The following is a 20,132-nucleotide window of genomic DNA, read 5'->3' as shown; positions in this document are numbered from 1 at the left end:
ATCTACAACAATCTCTTTAGGCTTCCTCTTTTGAGAACGCCATTTATTTTTACCAGGACCCTGACTATTTACTACATTGGTGCTCAGAAAGTGATTCGACCAAATATACTGCCTTAAACTTCAAACTGAGAGCACCTGGGGAGTAGCAAATGCAAGGAAGGGCTTTCTCTGAAGCCCTAGTCTTTACCTAGCTAAAGACTGACTCCACCGAAGAGGGACAAAATTGCCTTCAATCTTCTTCCTTCAATTTCAACCATGAGAAAAGATTGAACATATACCACAGAGGAAGAGACTGAGAAATATCATGTGTAGAATGCAAACAAACTTTGTCCCAGGCCATTGTGTGTTTTTGGACCCATTTCTCTCTCCTACAAATCATTCGCTCTTCTTCTAAAATTGTCTACAACCCCTACTTCCTTCTACTCTGTGAAGAGTGTATTTAAGCCTCAACCATCTGGCCCTTCTTTGAGTTTTCATATTTTGTGTGGCTTCCATGCACATTTGCACATTAATAAATCTGTATGCTTTTACTCCTGTTAATCCATTGCCAATTATTTTCAGCAGACTTAAAGGCTCAAATGCTCAGAGGATGGAGGGGAAATTCTCATGACCCAGCAACAGGGACTAAAGCAGCTGGCCCTAGGAACTCTCCCAGCCCTGGTTTCATTCCCATCACAAAAGTCCTTTAGTTTTCTTGGGACTGACAACTGCCAATTCCTAGACAGCCAAACCCATTGCTTTGGTTTGGGGTAGTTTTGAGTGCCCCCAAAGCACTGTTATGCTTTGGTCCTCAGGGTAGTGAAATCTTTAAGACAGAGAACTCAGTGGGAGGTCATTGGCAACATGAAGCAATCAGGCAAAAGAAGAAAACCTGTTCCATCCTATCCACACTCTGTGCTGCTGGTTTTAGGTGCACTCATTTGCTAGGTTCTGCATGCTCCCCTGCCATCGCTATTCAGGCTTGTGTTGAGCTTTTTGAATTTTTCAACCTCTAAAACTGTGAGCTAAATAAATGTCTTTTCTTCATACCTACCTGTCAGGTATTTTGTTATAGTGACAAAACAAAACAAACAAACTGACCAACACATCCACTGTCTCCAATTCCTTTCCTCTATTTCACTTTTCAACCCACTTCATTTTGACCTTTGCCTCTTCCATCCCACTGAAACTACCCGTCAAGGTCACCAGCCATCTTCATAGGGCAAGTAATTTAATATGCAACACCCCAACATGTAATTTAATAATTTATCACTTATATTACTTATTCTCTCTCTCCCTGCACCAGAACATAAACTCCTCCAGCCTAGGAATTTTTTATTAACTTGGTTCTCTGGTGTTCCATATGTGTTTAAAACAGTGTTTATGTATGTAAATTTTTGTTGAATTTAATTGGCTGGTAATCATTGACTCTCATATGCAGAGTAACGACTGTGGCTTTTCCCCCTTAAAAGGTGAAATGGTAAAACAAAAATAAAATCAGATAAATAATTATACAATTTCATAGTGGAAATAATCATCCTGTTAAATACAATATAGAGGAGGCCTTTGGTTTTGGATTGAGTTCCTGAACTATACCCAACAGACCAGACCAAAATGGAGTTACTCATGCTGAAGCTCCACCTTACCAAGAAATTAAGTTTTTTATCTGACATTTCATGAAATCAGGAGAGTGATTAATATCCCATCCCTAAACAACTTGTTTTAGTTGGCCTGATAAGGAGGTCCCCTTTGCTTTAACCTTGTAAGGAAAATAACTATGAAATGACCAATCCACTTTTTGTTCCTCTGTTGCTGCTTTCTTCAGCCCTTTTCTGCCAATAAAGCCAACATCCCCTGCTGAGCTCATAGGAACACTTATTCTATTTTAAAAAACGAGGTGTTGCTCAATTCTAGAATTGTAAATGAAGTCAAATTCCTTTTCCTTTCTTTCTTTTTAAAAATTTGTAATTAATTAATTTTTTTTTTTTTTTTTTTTTTAATGGTACCAGGTATTTAACCCAGGACTCTTTGCCACTAGGGTCCCAGATCTTTTTTTAAAAAATTTTTATACATGTATATAGGATAATAATTTTATGTCTGTCTCATTCTACCATCCTTCCCATTCCCACCACCCCACATCTCCCCCTCACTCCCCTCTAAATAATCTAAAATTCCTTCATTCTTCCCTACCAACCCCCTTCCATGGATCAGCATTAGCTTACCAGAGAAAATATCTGGCCTTTGGTTTTCCACATCCTTTTATTTTTATTTTATTCTTTTAATTCTTTCCTTTTTTTTTTTTTGGTACTAGGATTGAACATTGAACCCAGGGGCACTTAACCACTCAACTCAACTATCCCCCACCTCTTTTGCTTGAGACAGGTTTTACTAAGTTGCTGAAGCTGGCTTTGAATTTGCAACCTCCTGCCTTAGATTCCTGAATAGCTGGGATTAAAGGTATGTGCTACCACCCACTTAGATCTTTAAACTAATTTTGTTTAAACTGTTTGTTATTTTGTCTTTTGACAATCATAAACATAAATATAAGAAAAGAAGCCAGGTTTGGTGGCACATGCCTGAAATCCCAGCTACTTGGGAGGTGCAGGAGGACTGCAACTTCAAGGTTAGCCTTAACAATTTAGTAAAACCCTCACTCATCAACTTAATGAGACCTTGTCTCAAAATAAAAAATAAAAGGGACTAGGGATGTGTGGGAATGTAGCTCAGTGGTAAAACGCCACTGAGTTCAATTCCCAGTACCAAAAAATAAAAAAGAAAACCATTATTTTAATCTCTGATTCCATAATTCTACTTTGATTCCTGTCCCACCAAATTAAACAACTACATAAGTATGTGCATTCAAGAATATTTATTCAGCAATATTTATGAAAATAATCTAAAATTCCAACAATAAAGAGGTTTAAATAAAGTATGAAGTAATCATACCACGGACACAATGATTTGGGGAAATGCTTAGGCTATAAAATTTAAGGTTAAAAAAAAGCATATAAAACTGTACAGAGAGCAGGATTCCAAACTTTTAAATACAAATACACATAGATATATACATACATACACCACATGTAGAAAAATGACTGAAAGAAAAATATATAAAAATGTTAACACTAGTTATCTCTATGTAGTAAGAGTATGAGAGATTTTCATTTGAAATGTTCTGTATTTTTCAATTTTCTCCAAAATTAGGTATTGCTTTCACATTTAGAAAAATAATAAATAAACATTAACAACAACAATAATAATAATACAAAAGTGAGATCTAAGAGTTTCCAAAAGATACAACATTGTATATTTTGAATATTCTTTTTGTTTTGTTTTGTTTTGTTTTGTTTTGTTTTGTTTTATAAATGGCTAAATCTTCCAGCTAAAAAGTTTTTATTTCCAGTGGAAGTGGTACTTGTATTTTTTCCTTGACTGGATTTGGATACAGGATCCACTGCAACATATTTGATCTGGAAACCTCCTGCTGTTACTGAAGCATCACTCAGAAACTTCAAGGTCATGACGTTTCCTGTGGGGACAGGAGCAGACAAAAGAACAAAGTTGCTTTGTTTTGTCTGATAATTTGAAGATTCACCTTTCTCATATAAGAAGTGGCCGGTCCTTCCCTTCCCTTTCTTTCCTCTTTTGCACTGGGAGTTGAATAAGGGCCTCACACATAGTAAGCTAGTGCTCTACCTCTGAGCTATATTCCCATCCCTTTTTATTTTATTTTCACACAGTCTTGCTAAATTGCCTGGGCTGAACTCCAACTTACAATCCTCCTGCCTCAGCCTCCCAAATTGTTGGGATTACTGGTGTGTGCTTTCTCTTGCCCAGCTGTTTGATTTTTAAATATAATTCTCAGCCCATCCCCCAACCTCCACCTCACCAACTATCTCCTGCAGCTCTGTCACCTTTCAACTTTCTGTTAACACAAAATATGTTTTCGACAGAAGAAAAAGAAGTGAATAGAAGGTTTAATAGGTCACCTTTCCTAGAAAGGTTGCAATAGAGTAATAAATGAATAAAATTTGAGCATTAATCATTAAGCAACAGAACAGGACATTCCATATTTTGTAATAATGATGAATAAATTAGAATTGAATGCACTGCAAGGCTGGTTGTGGGCGTAAGTGAACCAGAAGTGTCTGTTGAAAGACTACTTAGAGTCGCAGCTCAATGTAACTTTGGTATTTTTGGTTGCACAAGTATTGTGATAATTTTATGACTTGGAGGAAAAATAAGAGCACATAAGAATGCCAATGGCTGGTACTGGTGATGGAAAAAAAGGAAAAAAAAATGAAGACTTCTAAGAAAGTTAAGATTCTCAGCTAGAAAATAGTTTGCAATAATTTTAAAGAGTAATAATGCTTATTGTGATAAATTCATGCCTCTACAAGGACATTTCTTGAGGCACATTTTCTAGGGAAAGACAAAATAATTTTGGGAGGAGTTAATTTTGGAAAACATAGCTTATTATATCCAACAATTTGAGATTTATACTATGCAAATCAGCACATTAAAAGTTCCCTGTTGTCTTCTAAGAAAGAAACTTGTTTGATACTTTTTAACCCAATGTTTCCCAAATTCATTTGATCTCAAAGCCCTTTGCTTATACAACACATCTTAAAATATTTTACAAAAGTGTGTTCTCCAGAATAATCTCTGGGGAATTCTGTTTAAGATAAAAATGTAAAAAAGCAAAGTAAAATTATTTTTAGGAACAGGTTTTGGGTTTGTTATTTGTTCCGTGTGTGTGTGTGTGTGTGAGTGTGTGTGTGTGTGTGTGTGTGTATGAACAAATGAACCTAGGAAATCATAAGCTACAGACTATAGTAGTGTTTGTGGATTTGCAGTTTCAAGACTCTCACTGCATTTCCTACAACTAAAGAGGGCCTGTACATTTTTAGTGCAAGGAGTTGGCATAAGTCTTTAAGTATAAATAAAAAATTCTATGTAGTTTACAAGCTAACAATCTACATCAAGTCTTAGTTATGACAACTTTACTTATTTTTTCGTTTCTATTTTTCAGGACTGGGATTGAACCCAGGGTCTCACACATGCTACGCATGTTAGGCAAGTGGTCTACCATTGAGTTTGTCCCCAACCCCCAGCTCCCGCAACATTAAAACCTCAGGTGTGATGGGTCACACTTGTAATTCTAGCTACTCTTGGAGGCCGAGGCTGAGGTGGGTGGTTGGCAAATTTGAGGCCAGCCTGGGCAGTCTGGCAGGGCCTTGGGTTAAAATAAAAAATTAAGAAAGGATGGAATGTAGCTTAGTGGTATGGTAGAGTGCTGTCTAGGATGTGTGAAGCCCTGAGTTTAATCCCTAGTACTTCACACACACACACACACACACACACACACACACACACACACACTTAAAAAGTGAATGATAGGGGCTGGGGATATAGCTCAGTTGGTAGAGTGCGTGCCTTGTAAGCACAAGACCCTGGGTTCAATCCCCAGCACTGCCAAAAAAAGAAAAAAGTGAGTGATAGTCCTTTACTATCAGGGATGCAGTGATAAATCAAAGTATTGCTCCTCTACTCGAAGCATTACCTGTGCTAATGATGTCTTCTGGAAGCTCATCACCACAGTATCTGAAAGGGAATTTTTAGAAAAAAGAGGTCACATATGTTATATAGCTATTGAAGCGGCTCTTACTGATAATAAATGCTTTAATTCCTTTAAGCAGTGGCTCATTTTTCTATAATTTAAAAAATATTTCTTGTTTTTTAACTTGGATTTGTAAGGGAGAACAGGGGTTGAAACAGTTTGTTGTTTGAATTAATCTCACAATATTAATTATATATTATCTTGTACTAGGGATTGAATCCAGGGGTGCTTAACCACTAAGCCACATGCCCAGCCTTTTTTATTTATTTATTTATTTTTTGGTGGTGCTGGGGATTGAACCCAGGGCCTTGTGCGTGCAAGGCAAGCACTCTATCAAATGAGCTATATACCCAGCCCCTTTTTTTATCTTTTAATTTTGAAACAGGTCTTGCTACATTGCTGAGGCTGGTCTCAAATTTGCAATCCTCCTGCCTCAGCCTCCCAAGCCACTAGGCTACCACAACAGACTAGATAGTTCAAAATACTGGTTATTGTGGTTGGGGATGTTGCTCAGTGATAGACTGCTTGCCTAGAATGTATAAGGCCCTGAGTTTAATCCCAAATACTGTTAAAACAAGCAAACAATACAAAGAAACAATACAAAGAAAGAATGCAAAAAGTGTTAAGTAGGGACCTACATATATAAAACAGTTAATTGTATATTTATGTCTCAGGATATTTTTTCCCATATTAGAAAATTAAAAAAAAAATATTGAGGAAGGGAGCACTTGTTTTTTATGGCAAAGAAAGGTATTTTAAATAAGATATTCATTGTACACTTATCTAAATTGTGCGAGGGAAGGGGTTATACTTTGCTAATTTACTTTTCATTCATAATACTTATTACAAGGTCTTTTACAAGGAGAAAGGCAAGGAGAAAGGCAGTAATTGTTGAGTTTGTAATCCTTTTTATGAAGTTGACAGGAATTAGAACGCTTAGCAACCCCAACACATTCTTCAACTAACATCTCTTTTTTTATTGTTAGTCAAATCATGAGGTTTTTATAGGTTAACAATTGATCAAAATGCTATTATCATACTTTAATAAGTACCTGTAGCAATCAACTAAGAAAAATCTTTGTTGAAAAAGAATATGATGTTATCAAAGAGTATAAGTAGAGGAAAATCAACATTATAGGCAGAGAAAAAAATTTAAAAAGCCATATGCAGAAACACACGTACCTTCCCACAAAGCCATGGACGTCATCGTAACTGTCATATATTTCAACATAGTCAGCCAAGCAACCTGGGTCATCTTCAAGGTCAAAGTTCAAAAAACTCAGGTGAATACGCTGACCATACTTGAGTCTAATGTGCCAGTAGCATACCTGATTATCATCATACTCATTTGGGAAGCCTGGAGATTTAAAAATTCGCTTTGGGTCTGTGAAGACACCGCCACATTCCTTTGCTGAGATTAAAAAGAAAAGAAAAGAAAGGCTTAGGAAAATAATTATCTTGATTTAAAAATAATACTTCCTTCTTAGACATTATTTATTACTCTTAATGAAATACTAAAGAAATTGCTTAACATATGGTACCTATAATATATTATGTATGCAATATAGATAAAGAATAAATGTATTTTTTCATTAAAAGTTTCTCAGTTACCTAAAATGAACATGAAGTATTTGCGATTTTTTAAAAAGTAAAAACAGCAGGAAAAATGGTAATTTAATTGTGTTTCTGTTTTCATTTTTCCTTTTTTTTTTTTTTTATCTTTTAAGACATAAAACGCACAACTTTTCTGTATTTTATTTATTTTGGTACTGGGGATTGAACTCAGGGGCGCTTAACCATTGAGCCACATCCCCAGTTCTTTTTAATATTTTATTTAGAAACAGGGACTCGCTGAGTTGCTTAGAGTCTTGAAAAGTTGCTGAGTTTGGCTTTGAACTCACAATCCTCCTGCCTCAGTCTCCCAAGTTGCTGGGATTACAGGGGTACACCCACCCCCACACCTGGGTTACGTTCATGTATTTTGCCAAATATATGTATACACCCATCTTACCAGCAGCCTAATCAAGATGGTAGTGATTGATTGACTGATTTTCCATTACTGGGTATTGGATCCAGGGCCTTCAGCAAGTGCTGTACCCTTTTTCTACTTTCAGTTTATAAAAAGATTTGTTGGTGCATTATTACTATACATAATACTGGAATTTATTGTTATATATTCCTACATGCCTACAATAGAACAATCTAATTTAGTCTATTTATTCCCCAGTACCTTCCCTTTCTCAGTCCTTTTCTAACATTTTACTTTGAGACAGGGTCTTGCTAAATAGCCTAGGCTGGCCTTGAAATTTTAATCCTTCTTCCTCAGCCTCCAGAGTAGCTGGGGTTGTAGGCCTTTACCAACACATCCCACTCGAGATGGTGAGAGTCTTTTTTTTTTTTTTTTTTTTTTCCTGTTCACCATTGTCACCATTGTCTTCAGGGACTCACTTAGAATAATGGGTCCCCTACGTTTTGTTTGGAAAATCATTATAGAATTTTAGGATCATAAGGAACCATAGAAGTGACTCAATTCAAATAAAGGGAATAATTTGTGCTGAGTACTGAACCCAAGGCCTTGTGCATGCTAAGCTCACACTCATGCTACATCCTTAGCCTTAATATTATAGTGTGGAGTTTTGTTTTTGTTTTGGTACTGGGATTGAACCCAAGGGTATTTTACCACTGAGCTATACCCCTAGTCCCTTTTATGTTTTATTTTGAGACAAGTTCTCAGTAAGGTGCCCAGGCTGGTCTTGAAGTTGAAATCCTCCTGCCTCAACCTCCTAATTTGCTGGGATTGCAGGTATGCACCACCATGCTAGGTTCCATGCTGGTTTTAAATGAACATTGAAATCCTAATACTTGTGAATTTGGTGGAGATAGTCATGTTTGTTTTTTCTAAGTTATTCATTTTATGGATTTAGCATGTGACATAACGTGCCATAAGAAAAACAAGCAAACCAGAACAGAAAGAAAGAGAAAAAGAACAAATTAAAAACTCTTTCAGAACTAGTGGTTTGCAATATGACCCAGAGGAAGACTATGGAGGAACCTAATTTTAATGTCCTATCAGTTAGATTTCCAGTATCTAAAAAAAAACAAAAAAGGTAGGAGATGGAAACTCAAAAAATAACGTGTGTGGGTAGCATTTGAAGATATACTTATTTTTAATATAAGAATTAAAAGTTTTTTCCAAGAATATTCTCTTTTAAAATTGCTGTTTTAAAAACATTGTTTTAGAACCCAGCATGGTAGCACAGGCCTGTAATTCCAGTGACTCAGGAGGCTGAGGAAGGAAGATTGCAAGCCTTGCTACTTTAGCAAGATCCTGTCTCAACATAAAAATTTAAAAAGGTCTGAAGATATAGGTTGGTGGTAAAGTGCCTCTGGGTTCAATCCCCAGTACTCAAAATAAACAAACAAACAAATAAATATTTAAAAATTGTGTTCGAATCCTTAATGCTGTAGAAGTTAAGGAAACTTATCTCCCTAAGGTCTAACTTGAACAGCATCTTAGAAGGCTGGGGAGAAATGGAAAGGTCAAGGATCTAGTTGGAGCTCCATGACCATTCTATAAATCATTTTCTTCCTTGGTAAAATATAACTATGCCTACTTCACAGGGTTATTCTGAGAATAACATATGGAAGTTAATTTATGAGTGTTATGCAAATGTTATTGTATCATGAAATATTACATGATACATGGTTTGTATGTGTTCATAAACATGACTTCACGAGCTTTTGGAATGACTTGCTCTGTTCATAGCACCTTATCTTTGTTGTATGTTCATTAGGAAAACATTTCAAATATTGAACTAATTTGGTTGTTTATTTAGATACACCTATTTGGCTTTGTATTTTATGTTACATGTAGTTATTGCTTAATCCATTGCTTATTTAGAAAATGACAGATTTGCAAAACTGACTGGACCTCTAAGGACTATTAATTGGTTAAAAAATATTCATACATGGCTGGGCATGATACATGCCTGTAATCCCAGTGTCTCAGAAGGCTGAGGCAGGAGGATCCCAAGTTCAAGACCAGACTTAGCAACTTAGTGAGGCCCTAAGCAACTTAGCAAGAATGTGTCTCAAAATAAAAAGGGGTTAGGGGTGTATCTCTGTGGTTAAGGGCTCCTGAGTTCAACCCCCCAAAAAAATGAATATAAATAAATAAATGAATAGATAAATAAATAAATAAAATCATACATGCAATCAGTCAACATCATCTCATACATTCTAAATTTGAGATGAGCAATTACTTCTGAATATTTAATGATCTTATTATTCCTTATTCCAATCAGCTTTCACTTGGTGATATTGATAAGTAATGATGCTTTATTTTTCTGATACTATCATATTTTTTCACTCCAATTACTTTTTAAAAAATTTTTTTAGTGTTGATGGACTTTTATTTTATTCATTTATTTATATGTGGTGCTGAGAATCAAACCCAGTGCCTCACTGGGTTGAGGCTAGGCAAGCTCTCAACCGCTGAGCCACAACCCTAGTCCCCCAATTACTTTTTAATGAGCTGTTCTAGTTCTAATTTAGGCAGTTTGCACTGTCTTTTAGGTAGCCATGTCCTAAATAATCATCAGTCTACTAAATCTAAAAGTAAGCTAGATATATAGAAGAAAAAGAGGAAAGGGAAGGAGAAAAGGAAGATTTATGTACTATTAACAATGAGTACTAAATATACAATAGTATAATACTACCTAGGACTAAATCATCTTAAAACATGTCAAAAGAGACTTGGAAGTTATAGTCCTATTATAAATGCATTGTAAGCCTGGAGTGCTTGTGCATGTCTGCAATCCCAGCTACTCCAGAAGTCTGAAGCAGGAGAATTATGAGTTTGAGGCCAGCCTAGGCAATTTAGCAAGACCCTGTCTCAAAATAAAAAATAAAGGGACTGAGGTTATAGCTCAATGGAAGAATACTGGCCTCACCCATGTGAGGCTGTGGTTTCAATTCTCAGTACTGAAAAACAACAACGAAAACTATATTTTGTTTCAAATGAGACTAGGAGATAACTCTAGGCAAATTTCTTTCTATTTGAAATACACATAATTTTGAAATATAGGTTAGTTACAGACATAAAAGACTATTCTCTACTGATTAGTGTCATTAAATAATAAATTCTGTAAGCATATGCTAGAACTTCCCACTGTGCTCCGGAATTTTTTAGAAGGTGAATCCAAGTGGAACACCACTTAAGTATGTTTATGATCATAAATGCCAAAAAAGCTTTGTAAACATTATATAACACTTGTAATACTGTCTTGGGGGGAGAAATATCAAAAAGAAGAGTCTATTTTTTCTTCCAATAACATAAACAAAAGTAACTTTCTAGAAATTATAATGAATTAATTTTCTTATTAAAGATTTCAAGAAACCAACAAAATGAATCAAAATATACTAAATAATAATAACCAGTATCTAAAGCATGTAATTGCTAAACCAAATCACAGACTGAGAGTTGCTTTGTTTGGAAATCTAAACTCTTAAACCCCCCTCCCTCCAAAAAAATTACAGAAAATATTTGTTTATTTCATTTCCATTTTTCCATTATCCGAGGGATAATTTTGAACAGTTAACATTCGGTAGCATTGCTTTATTGCTTTAGGTAAGTAATATGACAAGTTTATAATCTGGTCTCCCCACCCCTCTCTTTTTTCTCTTCCTTGTGGCCAGGAATTTCCCTGGCACAGAGTAGACCCAAATTCTCACACTACCTGCCTACAATTATTGGCTATCTGATTTTGGATAAGTTATTTAACTTCTACGAAAGTTTCAATTTCCTGATTCCTAAAACAGCAATAACAATAGCAAGGAGCTACTGCTATTGTGAATATCAAATGAGAATGTAGGTGAAGGAGCCTACCTCAGTGTCTGGCACAGGATAAGCACTCTAAGAATGGAGTTATTGTTAATATTTATCATTACCAAATTTAATTTTTTCTGGAAGAAGCCATTTTTTTAAAAGCAATTCCTTAGTGTTATATAATTGTTTTGTTGTTGCTCATTGTGTAATTTTGATTGTAAAACATACAATGCTCATTTTTAACAAACCATGTGGGTTGTAGCAATAGGCATCCCATCTTTCACTCCTATTGAGACGGACTCCATAATCAATAATACCGGTTCTTCCAAATCCACAGTTTGGCCCTGGCTTCACAATGGGGTATCCAACCCTACCCTTGGCCATCCATCCAGCAGCACAGACGTGAAATCCTGCAAGAAGAAGAAAGGGTTATGGACTTAACAAATTTCTCAGCTGAGCAGAAGTCACCTTAACAAAGAGGGTCACTTCCAACAATAAGTTTCCCAACTGCCCAAGTCCAGTTCATGTAAAATGGGAAAAAAACTACTTCCAAAAAAAAAAAAAAAAAAAATTTTGGCCCAGCCTGGTGGTGTATACCTGTAATCCCCATGATTTGGGAGGCTGAGGCAGGGGAATGGTAAGTTAAAGGCCAGCCTCAGCAATTTAGTAAGACCCTGGGCAACTTAGTGAGACTCTGTCTCAAAGTAAAAAATAAAAAGGGCTGGGAATGTGAATCAGTGGTAAACTACCTCTGATTTCAATCCCTAAAAACCCCACCCCCCAGAAAAAGAAAAGTTTGACACCTCTTGGCTAAGATCAAGTGTGGTATCTATTTTTATCTGTTTTATCACTTTAATATCTGATTTATCTTCTATCCTTGGACAATATATTGAATGGATTATTAGAGCAAGGAAATGGAATAGGAACTTGTTCTCTCCACTCAAAGAATTGACGTAGTATTGTACTACTTACAGGAATGGTCCACCCCCTCAGACAGCAATAAGCAGAAAAAAAAAAAGAGTTTAAAATATAACATTACTTTTAATAGAAAATGGTTTTACTTGAAAAATAAGTTTCAGATGGGCCACAAATCATACTATGGACATAAAAATATTCCAGGTTCAAAGCTGGCTTTCCCATTGGCATTAAATAATTTCTAAAATTACTACAAATTCAGAAACACACTAAAAAATCTCAAGTGGTTGTGGCTCAGTGGTAGCACGCTTGCCTAGCATGTGTGAGGCCTTGAGTTAGATCCTCAGCAGCATATAAAAATGAAGATATTGTGTCCATCTACAACTAAAACATTAAAAAAAAATTCCAAGTGGTAATTTTAATGACTCTATTTCAGAATAAATTAAGATATTAGGCAGGCGTGGTGGCGCACACCTATAATCCCAGCTACTTGGGAGGCTGAGGCAGGAGGACCACAAGTTTGAAACCAGTCTCAGCAATTTAGCGAGGCCCTAAGCAACTTAGTGAGACCTTACCTCAAAATAAAAAATAAAGAAAAAGGGCTGGGGATGTGACTCAGTGGTCAAGTGCCCCTGGGTTCAATCCCTAGTATCAAAAAAAAAAAAAAAAAAAAAAAAAAAAGTAATATTTTAAAGGATTTGAATAATAATAAATTCTATTATAAATTTCAAATGAAGACTTGGCCCTGTTTCCCTGGCTAAGGTTTGGAGGATTTTTTTTTTTTTTTTTTAGTGGGGGTGGGTAACCAGGGATTGAACTCCAGGGCACTTGACCACTGAGCCATGTCCCCAGCCCTATTTTTTGTATTTTATTTAGAGACAGGATCTCCCTGAGTTGCTTATTGCCTCGCTTTTTGCTGAGGCTGGCTTTGAACTTGCGATCTGGAGGTGTTCTAATATTTGTCACTGCCATCCAATAGTGACGTTACTAGACGTCCAGGAAGGCTCATAAAGACTACAGCTTTGGTGTCCACCGTGACAGTTCCTTTACCCCACACAGTCTTGTAATCATAGATAAGCAGTTATCAGGGGAAGCTTTGGGGTATCTGAGAGGATATTTTTATGGTTGACCCTTCATGTACACAAATTCTGCATCTGTGCATTCAAACAATTGGGGATTGAAAATTTCTCTCTCTCTCTCTTTTTTTTTTTTTTTTTTTTTTTTTTTTGGTTTTTGGTTGCGGAGATTGAACAACTCAGGGGCACTTAACCCCTGAGCCATATCTCTAGCCCCGCACCCTTTTTTTTGTATTTTATTTAAAGATAAGATCTCACCGAATTGCTTAGGACCTTGCTAAATTGCTGAGGATGGCTTTTGAACTCGAGATCCTCCTACCTCAGCCTCCTGAGTCACTGGAATTACAGGTATGTGCCACTGTGCCCAGCAAAAATCCCTTTTTAAAAAAATTGTGTCTATACTGAACAAGTACAGATTTATTTCTTGTCACTGTTTCCTAAACAATATTGTGTAACAATTTACAAAGCGTTTACATGGTATTAGATATTATAAATAATCTAGAGATGATTTAAAATATATGAGGGAAGAGGATGTAGCTCAGTGGTAGAATTCTTGCCCAGCATGTGCAAGGCCCTGAGTTTAATCCACAGCACTGCAAAATAATAAGTAAGTAATTAAATAAAAAATAAATAAAGCCTATGGGAAAATGTGCATATGTTATATGAAAATACCTCACCATTTTATATAAAGGATTTGAACATCTCTGGTATCCATATGAATCATGGAACCAATTTCTCGCTGACACTCATTGTGGGACAACCATACATCATTATTATTGTATAATAGTGTAAGTTCGACAGTGATTTTCCTGTCGTAAAGGAGCTCTGATGAGTGTGGTTCATTTTCCAAAGAGCCCAGGAGAGATAACAGTAGCACTGCCCCCCACCCTTTTAAAAGAAAATAGCTTCATAATTATAGGATCTATCTTTCTGTCTTTCATTTTCTTTTGTGGTACTGGGGATTGAACCCAGTGGGGCTCTACCACTGAGCTACATCCCCAGCCCTTCTTATTTATTTATTTATTTAGTTAGTTAGTTAGTTTTTGCAATGGTGGGGATCAAACGTAGGGCCTCATACATGCTAGGCAAGCACTCTACCACTGAACACTACCTTTTATTAAATTTTATTTTGAGACAGGTGCTCACTAAATTGCTCAGGCTGGCCTCCAATGTGTGATCATCGTCAACCTTCTGAGTTAGCTGGGACTATAGGCCTGTACCACTCAGCCCAGCAATTACTGATTTTTTTTTTCTTTTAACAGATCTTTTTTCATTTTCCCAGATTCTCCTGACATTTTTACAATCTGCTTAACTTTTCCTCATAACCTTCAATTCTTTAGTACAAATACAGTCTCCCATTTAATGTTAAAAAATATTTTAAAAAGGTCTCTAAATTCAATATTTCTCTTTCCAAGTAAATTTCTTTGTAAAACTCAATGTAGTAGCATCATTTACTAGCTGAGGAAACCCATAATGAGAAGTCAAGAGTTAGAAAAATATAAAAAATGAATAGCAATTGCATTAAAATTAATGAGAAGTTTAAATGATATTAAGAAAACAAGATCCTCATTTTCTTTTGATGTTTATTACTTCTCACTAGATAGTAACCCCAAATTAAGAGCTACTAGAGCCTTTCTGGATCTAGGTGGAAGGGCCAGGAGAAGCCAGACAGAAAATATGTCCTGGGGGCCAAAAGTGCTGAAAAGAGAAGTCTCATTAAGCATTATAGGAAAGGTGAATTGTTTTCCCCCAAAGCTGAAAAAGAAGGAAAATCAATGTTAAATCAATTACCAATTTTTCTGGCTGCCTCTAGTTGCTTGTAGGTGGCAAGACGACCGCCCTCAAATTCACACACCGCCTTAGCTTCTGCATAGGTGAGCTTGTATTTGCCCGACCGGGCTTCTCTGTGGTATACACCCGCTGCTTGTTCTGTGAAATCACAAAATATCATCAGTACACTCTTATCCATTGTTGTGGAACAAGGGAAATTCTGCCTCAGCTGGAAGGTTACATCAACTATTATTCCTGCCAAAGAACTTTCTAGGTCAGCTGCCATAGGTGGCTGTTTTCATTACTAGAAAGCCTTAGGAAAAAATATGAATGAGGGGAAATTTAGGGGAAACTTGGGGGCATAAACAAAAAATTCCAGGTAGATTGTTTCTGACACGATAGCCAAAAAGAAAGTCTTTTGTATATTATAGTTCTACATTATCTTTAAGGATGAAGTTTCTATTTCTTTTGGCTTTAAGTCAAAAAACTTGGAAAAGTAAGCAACAGGTTAAAAAAGAAAAGAAAAGAAAAGAAGTGAAGGGAAAAGAAACCAATGAAAATGAATCCATTATGTAGGCTTACAATGATGGAGAAAATAAGTCAAAATATACACATGAGGGAAATGACTAAGGCAATATTATTGAGAACTTAGTAAATAAATTTAAAACAACAGGAGTCCAAAGCAAATGCATACTTGGTTAAGGAAAATAAAAATAGATTCAAATATAGTAGAGAAAAAATTGGACATACCTAACTGCCAGTTAGTTCCTAACTTCTTTGTTTGGTTTCTTTTCTAGTTCACATGTTGTTCCCAACATATTTTAGACAGTGTTAAGTCATACATGAATTGTCTTCCAATAGATCATTGTTTAAGTGGATTGTTTTGAATTGGAGTGCCTTCTGCCATAGAAGCCATGTGAGGAGATTCCAAGGACAATAGTCATAAAGTTTGCTCTAATAGTTCTACCAGATCATGGTTCTGCCAGATTTTGGTATTTGTATTTTGGTATTAAGTATTTCTACCCTAACCTGTGCAGTCGGCCACCATTAAGGCCATTCCAGATGAGAACGCGTATTCCTTGGCATACAGCGAAACATAAATCCAGTGGTATTAGAAACACAGTTCAGTCCAACTCATCATTCTCCCTAAACTAAAGTTGACACTGCCACAATTCAGTGGGAGATGGTGTGTGGCATATTCCCTGCTTTTCTAGATTCCAAGGGACCCTGCTCTTTTTATGTTAATGGTAAAGGCCCATCAGTCACACACAGAATGCCGGGGTCAGTTTGATGCTCATAGATCCGAGAATACCAGCAACATCAAATCATAACAAGTCAAGATGTTTTCCCCTTGCAAATCATCTACTGTCCAGGCATCCTTCATGTGGCAGAGTCTTAGTAAGCTTCCCCTAATTTCCTATTTGGTTATTTTGAGCATATACCATGAGGTACTTTGCTAGGCAGGGTGGATCAAGTCCCATCCTCAAGGAAAAGGGACACTAGTGGGCCACATGTGTTATCTTTAAGTAGTTAAACACTAAGACTTTTGATAGAAAAAGAAGGCATACCTAATTTACTTAAGTATTATAATAAAGATTGCTATTATTATTATTATTTTATTATACTGAGAATTGAACCAGGGACACTTATCCACTAAGCCACATCCCCAAACCCCTTTTTAAATTTTATTAGAGACAAGGTCTAGCTGAGTTGCTTAGGGCCTCCCTAAGTTGCTGAGGTTGGCTTTGAACTAGCAATCCTCCTGCCTCAGTCTCCCAAATGTGCCACCTCACCCAGCAGATTGTTGTTACTTTTTAAAAGATGTTAAAATTACATCTGTTCCCCAAGAATATTAAGTAAAAATCTTTATTTGAAAAAAAAATTGTAGGAATTATTTTAAGGTATTCCAAGCTTTCTCAAACTGATGTCTTCCGTATTTTATTCCAAAATTGAAATATGATGTTTGCAGAGGGAAAAATTAATAGAATTTTAGAAAATAATTTAAAATTTTCTTCCCAGTAATTTTTTTGTTTTTAAACTTCTGGTACATGCTGACACTTTTCTAAGTAATAAGATAGTAACTCTCAGGAAGTTGAGGCAAGAAGATTGCAAGTTGGAGGCCACCCTGGGCAAGTTAGCAAGACTCTATCTCAGAATAGAATAAAAAGGACTAGTGATGTTGCTGAGTGGTAGCATATTTCCAGGTTAAACTAGTAACTGAAATAGCAAAAATGTGTGTGCTATAATTTTCAATTTAATTTGTTGAATGTTAATATTCTACATTGTTCCTCCCTCAAAGAGCACCGAACTTCCCAGTGTCTTGCATTATGAGCAAGTACAAAGAACTCGTGGTATATGTACCTGGCAATTTTAAACAAGGCATTTATTTTAAAGTACTCCTCAACTTGGAATTTTAAGATATTAAGATGGGCCTTTGTACATTAAATCCTAATTTTAAAAGTTTTACCTTTCAGAAGAAATAACATCTTAATAACTTTTTAAGTCAATAGTCATTTATTTTTCAAAGCTGAACATTTCTTTTAACTAATATTTTTTTTTTTTCAGGAAGTTGCAACAGTAGAGGTTGATTCTGGTTTCTACAGCTGGTCCTACCATGGAGGCATTATGTAACCTTGTATAAATCACCACCTGAGCCTTAATTTCTCCATCTATTAAATGGGGATAAAGAGGCCTATAAGAGGATTTGTCGCTATCCCTCACCCTTGTCTTCCAGATTTAGAACAGAGGCTGAAAAGAAGTTGCTACTTGTATGGTTTCAATGTTCATGATTCATGTAAACTGATCAAAATCTCTGGTGCTTTAGTTTTTGTTGTTGTTCTGTTTTAAAATTACAATTTAAGGAACTAGAAGATAGCAGAGTTAAAAGTGTCCTGTTCTTGACAGTTGCTAGCAGATTCCTGCCTTCTAATCCAATTCTCTTTCTTCCCTAAATAGTTTCTAACATTATATGGACCCAACCAACTGTAAACAATTCATGCTAGGCTGACTGGTCAATAATTTGTCCCAGATTGAAGCACTTTGCAATTATTCTGAGCCTCAGATTTGCAGCATACTATTAACAATGATTTGGGTTTTCTTCTCTTTCTGGGGAAGAACTTCTACAGTAGGTTTATATTTTTGTAAAATACACTATCGCTTAAAAAAAAATCCAAATTACTTGATCACTAGAGAGTTTGATAACATTTCAAAATTTAGCCATATGGGTTTAACTTCCTTCTGGCTTTGACTTTTTTTCATTTCTGACAAATATGTATGTATTTCCTCAATTTGATTGTATGCAATGAACATAAACAAAGAGGTTTGTTCATTCCTCTGCTAGATTCCAGAATCCATCTTGGCTAAATCCATCACACTGAAACTAGTTCGCTGGCTCAAGCTGGAAAAAAAAAGGCGGCAAGGCTGTGCATTACAAATCGGGCTTTTTAATGAAACCCGCATGCTTACAGTTATCACCAGAAATAAGCAGAAAGGGAAAACAGTCCACAACCATGTGCTGCTTAGCAGCATAAAACCAAAATCTAGGTTAATTTTGTTTTCTCTTTCTTTCTTCATTCTGTTCAAGAATCTGTCAGTTTTATTCCCAAGCAATTCAAAAATTTCTCTATTAAACACAATAATGAATGTAAAGTAGTATCAATTTTTATATCATATGAATTAAAGTATTATTTATAGTACTATAAAGAGTGTTTAGCATTTTGTGTATTTTGGTTTTTTCTTTTTTCCTATTGTTTATCTTTACTTTTTGGCCTATGTCATTACTTACATTTAGCAAAGCAAAAAACAAAAGAAATTTCCCTTGTTTAACAAAGGTTAGAAAAGTAATTATATGATTAGCAGAATAACAACAAAAAAGAATCAAATGGTAAGAATGCATTCAGAAATAGAAAACTTCTTCATTTTTTTCTGTATTGCAAGTTGCTTTTGTCAAAATAGTTGAAAGGTATTTGGAAAATTTAAGATATACCCTATAACTCAGAGTACATAGAACAATGACTATAACATTTTTGCATATTCCAATTTATCTGAAATCTGACTGCAAATGCAGTTGAAATGAAAATAAACTAATACATTAATCTTTTTAGTTTGCTTAAAGAAATATTTCTTACTATACTGTCACATCTGCTTTGAAGAATTTTAAAACATTTTCATAAGGAATATAAATCTTAACCTATTTTCTATCAAACAATTCATTTTATAAAGAGCTATTTTTAAATTTTAGAAGGCAGCACACTTTATATTTTTTAAATGGTATTTCAATGGCTACCTTTCTTAAGCATTTTCTTTGAAAACATCAGCCTGAAGCAGATTAAATTTTTTCTTTGATTCATTCCTTCATGGTTTCAAAGAGTTGACATTCCCAGCAAGAAGCTTATGAGTGAAGTTTCTTACCAAGCCATATGGAGTTATGTAAAATCCCATTTTCAAATCCCCATCCTTGAGCCTCTTCCCACAGCAAGATGAGTAAGTAAATTAAGATGATCATATCTTCAGTTATAGTGGAGTTAACAGTCCTGCAGGGGCTGCTCACGATAAATTCTCAGAGCAGCGGCTGAAATGTGACTGAAACATCTGGTTTGCACATCTTTTAAATAGTTTTTTTCAACTGTGAGGTCAGCAAGTACTCTCCAATGGTGTTTTCCGTTGTAGAGTTACACAATTAACTCAGTGTCTGAAGCCAAGTCCTCTGACTCATTTGCATTGGCAACCAAAACTAAGGCTATAGGATGATCATCTACGTTTTAAAAATCACTTACTTAGAAAGGAGTTCACTTATTCTGTCAGTCACAAACGCTTTCCTAATAGGAAGTGTGTGTAATTTGGTGCAGATGCAAATGTGATTAAAAGAAAGGCAAACTTTAGGAGGAATTTTAAGAGAAATCCTGAATGTCTTATGAGGGACTCAGCACTGATCTTTATCTTGACC

At 35.6% G+C, this 20,132-nt stretch overlaps 1 protein-coding gene and 1 non-coding gene across 2 annotated transcripts; one reads left to right on the top strand and one right to left on the bottom strand.

Moving 5' to 3' along the window:
- Nucleotides 1–2,829: 2,829 nt before the first annotated feature.
- Tnfaip6 (TNF alpha induced protein 6) lies at nt 2,830–19,753 on the bottom strand. The gene is made up of 6 exons (XM_047545656.1): nt 19,598–19,753; nt 15,209–15,346; nt 11,675–11,836; nt 6,782–7,010; nt 5,543–5,583; nt 2,830–3,508 (listed from the first exon to the last, which is right to left on the bottom strand). The coding sequence occupies exons 1-6, from the start codon at nt 19,689–19,691 to the stop codon at nt 3,339–3,341; spliced, it is 834 nt and encodes a 277-aa protein (XP_047401612.1). The 5' UTR covers nt 19,692–19,753; the 3' UTR covers nt 2,830–3,338.
- On the top strand, nt 12,228–12,416 carry LOC124981595 (U2 spliceosomal RNA). Its single transcript, XR_007108095.1, has one exon. It is a non-coding gene; the product is annotated as a U2 spliceosomal RNA (small nuclear RNA).
- Nucleotides 19,754–20,132: the final 379 nt, after the last annotated feature.

This window comes from Sciurus carolinensis, chromosome 3, assembly GCF_902686445.1.
Source record: "Sciurus carolinensis chromosome 3, mSciCar1.2, whole genome shotgun sequence".
Lineage (NCBI taxonomy): Eukaryota > Metazoa > Chordata > Mammalia > Rodentia > Sciuridae > Sciurus > Sciurus carolinensis.
The sequence above is the reverse complement of the archived record's forward strand: the minus strand, read 5'-3'. Positions and strand labels throughout refer to the sequence as shown.